Below are 6,470 nucleotides of genomic sequence, written 5' to 3'. Positions count from 1 at the left end.
CCCCACCCTCCACAGCCCCTCCAGACCCCCCACTCCCCTAGCCCCACCCTACACAGCCCCTCCAGACCCCCCACTCCCCTCGCCCCACCCTACACAGCCCCTCCAGACCCCCCTCCCCAAACCCCACCCTACACAGCCCCTCCAGACTCCCCCACTCCCCTAACCCCTCCCTACACAGTCCCTCCCCAGGGTATGGGGAACATGGGAGTAATACTGGTGGGGCAGCAGTTGTGGGGTGGTGGGCATAATACTGGGGGAGGGGCAGGTTGGCAGAGGGAGGGTCCGTGTAATACCGGGGGAGGGGTGGGTGGGTGCAGGGTGGGCGGGAGTAATACCAGGGGAGGGGCAGGTGGCCACGGTAATGCGAGGGAGGGGTATGTCCATGGGGGGGGATGTGTAGGTGGGGGCTGGGGAGGAGGCTGCCTCCTTTGGATGTTAATCGTGAAGTGCACGTCGCAGCCACAGTCGCCGTGGCCCCGGGGGAGTTTGCCCTGCGTAGCGGCACCGTTCCTTACCCACTCTCCTCCGCATGGCTCCTGGGTTTAGACATTAGACCCAGTCCAGCCAGGAGATCGTCCCCCTCGCCCGCTGCCCCAGCACAGGAAGTGCTGTGAGCCCCGCTGCCTGGGCCCGGGCCTGGGAACGAAGCTCGGGTCTCCACTCGAGCTGGTGGTGGGAGTGAGGCTTATGGGTCAGTTAAGCCCCCCTCCCTTTTTTTACATTGAAAAGTTGAGCTCACAGGCCAGGAAGTCAAGTCATGGGCATGTGATCAGAACGCCTCGGCCTCTGTAGGGTCATTGTGATTTGGGGCAGACGTGGCCCCAGCTCAATGCTATCCCTGCAGCCTGCCCTTGGTGCGACGGGAGAGGTTCCAGCCTTTTCCCACAAGCCTCGGCTCCTTCCCAAAACGCCGCTGACTTTAGGCCTGCAATTTCTCACACTAAAGCCAAGTTTCCTGAAAGAACCAGAAAAAGCCCAGGGCTGGGTTCTGGGAAAGCCGAGCAGGGTCCTGGCGTGTTTTCGTGCTGGGAAATGGCTCCGGTATGTTTCTGGGCTCCCTACGCGAACAATTCCAACCTACCCTGCACAGCACCAGCTGAGAATAGGTTTCGAATGGACAAAGTGTTAGAAAACGGCATACGCTCCCCTGGCCAAGGAATGCCAGGCCTTAGGAGGCCCCCTGCAATGAGCACCCACCTTTAGCCGGGACTGGATCGAGATGTTCCGCTGGGCCTCCCGGCTCCGGTAGTGTCCCAGACCCTCCAACTTGTCCGGGCGGTAAAACACCCCCGAGGCCCATTTCAAAGCAGCGCCTCTTGCTAACTTCTCAGCCTTCTCCGCTTCTGGCCATTCCTCATCTAGGGGCAACGTTCTCCGTTAAGAAAACAAACCGGAGGCAGCGTCTCCTTCGCAGACAGGAAGAGCATTTCCACTCCAGCTGCTTCCCCAGGACGGAGGCGCAGGAAGCGGGGTGTGAACGTACACCCGCCTGTACACACGGACATGGGGACAGGGACAGACAGGCAGACACACACGAGCGCTCAGCTACCACCATGGTGAGAGACCTTATAAAATCCTAGAAAAGTGCGCGTAAGGCCAGCCAGACGCACAGCAGGGGACGGGGACAGACAGACACACGTGTGGACAGGCACACTCTAGGAGGGATGGACACATACACATGGGGACAGCCAGACGGAGTTGTCAGCTGTCCTTCAGCCTGCCTGTGTGCCCAGCCCTACTCCACACAGCCCCTCGAGGCTGCCCCAGAGCTCGTGCTCCCCATGTGATGGCTGCACAGAGCGTGGCGGTGCCCCGTGCCGGGGGTTTGCTGTCTGGGAGCCTCTGATAAGGGCCCGCGAGCAGGGCAGTGACTCAGCAGGAAAGATACAGCCGCGGCTGGCAAGGACTTAGTGCCCAAGCAGGGAACGCGGCAGGCTGGGGTCAGTCCAGTCCTACCCACCGGGCATGGAGCCTGCCCCTCCCCCGGCATCGCCCACCGCTGCAGCCGGTTATAGCCTCTCCCTTGAGTACCTGTGCCAGGGAGGGGCAGCTGAGCTGAGCTAGGAACAAGGCGTGCCCTGAACGCTGCCCACCCCCAGCTCCAGCGGGGGAGAAATGCGGTTCCCCGAACCGGCCTAGATGCAGGTTGGAGGGTGCATGGCCCCGGGTGTCTCCTAACGACCCTGGTTCTGTGTGCCTGACTCAGACGGGGTCTGGGAACCAGAGCAGCCCTCCCCAGGTCCTAGCACCCTCGTCTGCGGAGCAGCGCAGCCCCAGCTGGGGACCCTGCCTGGCACCTGCCCTCTTCTTCCCCAGACTCGGTGCTGGCTCTGCTGTCACTTCCATGCCCCCCCATTCGCCAGCAGCTCCCCCCGCGCAGCGGCTGTGGGATTGTCAGTAGTTATTGACACGGTGCCCACGCCTAGCGGCAGGGCTCCCCGGGGCTGGGTTCTGGCCCAGGAGACTGGGAGAATGGCAGCCCAAGGGCCCGGGGGCAGGAGGAGATGGATTTGTGAGGAAAGCGAAAGAGCTTTGGGACAAACCGGCTAACACGGGGCAGAGGTGGCTGCAGCTTGCTGCCGGGTGGGAGCGCCGCGCAGGCCGAGGGGTTATTCACAGGGTCGCAGGGCTGTGATTAGGGGCAAGGGGATGACGGGAAGGAAGGACACAGGCTGGCTACTGAGGAAAGCTGCTTGCCAGTGAGGGGGCGCCGGGCTGTGGAGTCTCTTCCCAGGGGAGCCTCAGTCCTGGGACATTTAAATAACACTGGCCTAGCGCCTCAACACTGCACTGTAGGAACAGATGCTTTGCCCTATAAGCCCCCCGCCCCATTCCATCACTCTCTTCCCACGGCCAGGGCACAGGCAGCGATCCTAAACATACCCAGCTGGCCGGCAGGGGAGATGTACCCCCCCCCCAGGGGCAGGGGATCACCCCCATCCTCACTGCAAAGGGGCAGGAGAGCCCACCCCACCCCGGCTGTGAAAGGATCCTGGCCAGGGACAGATGACTGAGAACCCCCCCAGACTTGGAGCCAGGCTTCATCCCAGCGCAGGGAGTCACCCCGGTCCCTGCGTGAGCCCTGCGCCCCGCTGCCCTCCCTCGAGCTGCAGTTCTCATTACCTCTGGGGCTGCGGGAGTCCTCCTCCTGCTCTGCAGACATGCCCATGGCTCCAGCCGCTGTGTGCAGGGTTCAGAGGACAGGGCTGGGCTGAAGAGAGGAAGCACAGCCCGCAGTTTCCTTCAGTGATTCCACTCACAGCTCCTCAGGGGCTCATTGTGTTACTGCAGACACACTCAGGATGTCGGAGGGGGGGGAGCGGGGAAGGGGGAGGCAGCTAATGCTCTTGACATTTTTCACTCTTTGTGAATGTAAATCGTTCCATGCACAGTGTCTGTCTAGGTGCGTACTTGTGTGCATAGCTGTTTGTGCATGCCTGGGTGTGCATGTCTGGGCGTACATGTCTTTGCATGGCAATGTGTGCCTGTCATGTGCGCATGGCGGTGGGTGTGCACACCACGTGTGCTTGGCTGTGTGTGCATGTCTGGGTGTGCAGGGTGTTGTGGCTGCCTTTGCAGAGGTGTGTTTCCTGTCATGTACCATGTGCACCTGTATATTTTTGTGCATGGATCCGTGTTCCTATGTGTGTAAGTCCGTGGTGGATGTCTCTCCAGTTCCCTTATGCCTGCTACGTGCTGTTGCCATATGCTTGTGTATGTGGCTGCCTGAGTGTACAACATGTGTGCATCTGTCTGCGAGTGGCTGCCTCTGTTCATACCACATCTGCGGTGTCTTGGAGCGGGCCTGCGTTCATACTCTATGGGCATGTGTCTGCACCACTGGCTGCTTGTGTGTATATTGTAGTCCACCACAAAAACCTGCCTAGCATGGAGTTCAGGTTGCTGACATCCATCCCAAAATAACACAGATACAGGGAATCCCAAGGTAAGGGTCTTTCACCAGCTTGAGAAGTCACTTTGGGAACAGGAGCTGTTCCCAACCTGCTCTCAGAGTCCAAACCCACCCCCTTCCCAGGGTTTGGTTTTATGAGCATGGAAATGAACAACAATACAACCTTCTCCCCAGGCTGGGATGCTCCTAGAGTTCCTCCCTCAATCAAAACTGCTCAGCTCGCACCCTAGATCCTCTGTCCCCACTGAGCCACTCCCATCTCCTGGATGGAGCAATGAGTCGCCTACCTCTGTGAGTCAGCAGGACTCATTTAACCCTTTCCCAGAACCCCTGCTAACTAGGCACGGTGTTTCAGGCAATTCTGGAGAATTACATCTATATCACCACCCAAAATAATTACAGAAAGGGAAAGAAGAAATGTAGAAGGCCTATTGCAAATATGTACAACAATGCCAACCAGAAATATCTGACTTACACTTTTTGCATGAACTGTAAAGATACCTTTATACTTCAGAGATTGTATTTCGAGCTATCCCACTAAATACATAGCATCACCCAAACACAATACAGTATTCCTCTGGAGCAAACAGCGCTCATTAGGATAATTGCCCAACTCTACATCTGACACAGAAACTTGTCAACCAGACCTTAAAGTGCAATATTCTTTTACAAAATATAAAACTGGACACAGTTCCTAGATTTGTAGATCTTAGGAGCAGAAAGGATCACATGGGGTCCCCTTGTTGTCCTTCCTGCATCACACAAGGCAAAAAAAAACCCAAAAAATGTAACTTGTAATTCCTGCATGAAGCCCAAGAATTTGTGGTCATCTCAGGAAGCCAATGAGTTTTGATGGAAATGTTTTCAGTGATGGAGAATCCACCACTGAAATGGCAGGTCGTTCTAATTATTAATTCCCTTCACTGTTGTGTGTCTTATGTCCAGTTTGAATTTGTCTAGTTTCACTTCCAGCCACTGGATTTCGTTCTGCATTTATCTGCTAGATTAATGAGCTCCCTGCTTTCAGAAATCTCCCCATGTAAGTACTGACAGACAGACCATGAGCACGTCACCTCTTCATCTGCTTTTTGATAAGCTACATAGACCAAGCGCCTTAAGCCTCTCACTATAAGACATGTTTCCAGTACTCTAATTATTTTTGCAGCTTTTTCTGAACCCTTCTTGAAATATGGACACCAGAACTGGACACCATGATAGTCCTGTTTATACATCCAAGAATCGCCTTCGTCCTTCTTCCCTGTTTGTGAGCAGCAGGTCAGGAAGAGCTCTGCCCCTAGTTGGTTCCTCCAGCACTTGCACCAGGAAATTGTCCCCTACATGTTCCAAAAACTTCCTGGATTGTCTGTGCCCCGCTGTATTGCTCTCCCAGCAGATATCAGGGTGATTAAAGTCTCCCATGAGAACCAGGGCCTGCGATCTAGCAACTTCTGTTAGTTGCTGGAAGAAAGCCTCGTCCACCTCATCCCCCTGGTCTGGTGGTCTATAGCAGACTCCGACCACGACATCACCCTGTAAACAGTTTGCTTCATACAGGAAACTTTTATCAGAGTAAATCACACCCTGGAGCTCAGCTTGTACTTCCAAAACTTTGCCAGGTGCCAGATGTGCTCCAGGACCAAGAGCTGACATGAGACCAAACATGAAATATCCAAGGTGGACATCACTAGCCCTAATCCCAAAGGTGTCAATCCGAATATGCAGTGGCTGTGAGGTCACAAAAACCAGTATAGAGATGACAAAAGCTACCCTGGATCCAAGGGGAAGACTTATTTGTGATCTTGGTAGCATGCACTTGTTTCAATAAGCTTGGTTTGTCAAATACTTCCCAGTGTCTGGAGCCAGATCTGGACTCTGAGGGGACTTGGTTATACATACCCACTGAGGAGCAGTGGCGGATTAATGATTTTGCCGCCCCTAGGCCCTGAAATAATTGCCGCCCCCGGCCCCATATGAACTTGTTTTAGTTTTTTTACAAATTGGTTTGAACTAAAATGAATCTAAATAGCATTAAAATAATTGAACATTTACAAGTTTTATTATAAATAAAATTACAAGTACAGCGGCCCCTCGCTTGAACGCGTGTCTGGATAGCGCGATTTCACGTGTAGCCCGGGACCGCGCATGGATCCAAAACTGAGAACTGCTTCATTTCTTCCTTCCAGTCATATTATTAACGTTTAGGATTCTCGCGCGTATGTTCACTAAATGGCGTCGCGCCGTCATTGGTGGTTTCAATACGCACTAGGACTGGTAGAATCGAGGCGTCAGTGACAGTGAGGAGCTGTGAGGGTATCACTGCTGCCTCCAGGCTCTGGTTCAACCTGTGACAGACTAAGCTTTGCAGGGACTCAGCCGTGAAGGTTGTTTTGCTTGGTACCAGCTACATCACAATACCATGGCGAAACACCTGCTCAGGCTGGCAGCTGTGCTTAGTTGTCTAGAACAGTGCATAGGGTCGGAGGGAAGCAGGCTAACTAACGGTGCATTGAATATCTGAGACACACCTAGAGGCTTATGTGTTGCACGGCACCCAAAT

General features: G+C 54.7%; 1 protein-coding gene across 1 annotated transcript in view; it reads right to left on the bottom strand.

The window, feature by feature from the left end:
* The window catches only part of LOC113406936 (exocyst complex component 3-like protein), a 20,111-nt gene extending 16,909 nt beyond the window's left edge, over positions 1–3,202 (bottom strand). Inside the window, exons 1-2 of the mRNA XM_026653849.1 lie at positions 3,124–3,202; positions 1,198–1,358 (exon numbers count right to left, since the gene is read on the bottom strand). Of these exons, the coding sequence (XP_026509634.1) occupies positions 1,198–1,358; positions 3,124–3,169 (207 nt within the window). The 5' untranslated portion in view covers positions 3,170–3,202. The remainder of the gene's footprint in view (positions 1–1,197; positions 1,359–3,123) is intronic.
* Between the last annotated feature and the right edge of the window lie 3,268 nt (positions 3,203–6,470).

The sequence above is a fragment of the Terrapene carolina genome, unplaced genomic scaffold (genome assembly GCF_002925995.2).
Source record: "Terrapene carolina triunguis isolate 2854851 unplaced genomic scaffold, T_m_triunguis-2.0 Scaffold166, whole genome shotgun sequence".
In the NCBI taxonomy this organism is placed as follows: Eukaryota; Metazoa; Chordata; order Testudines; family Emydidae; genus Terrapene; species Terrapene triunguis.
The sequence above is the reverse complement of the archived record's forward strand: the minus strand, read 5'-3'. Positions and strand labels throughout refer to the sequence as shown.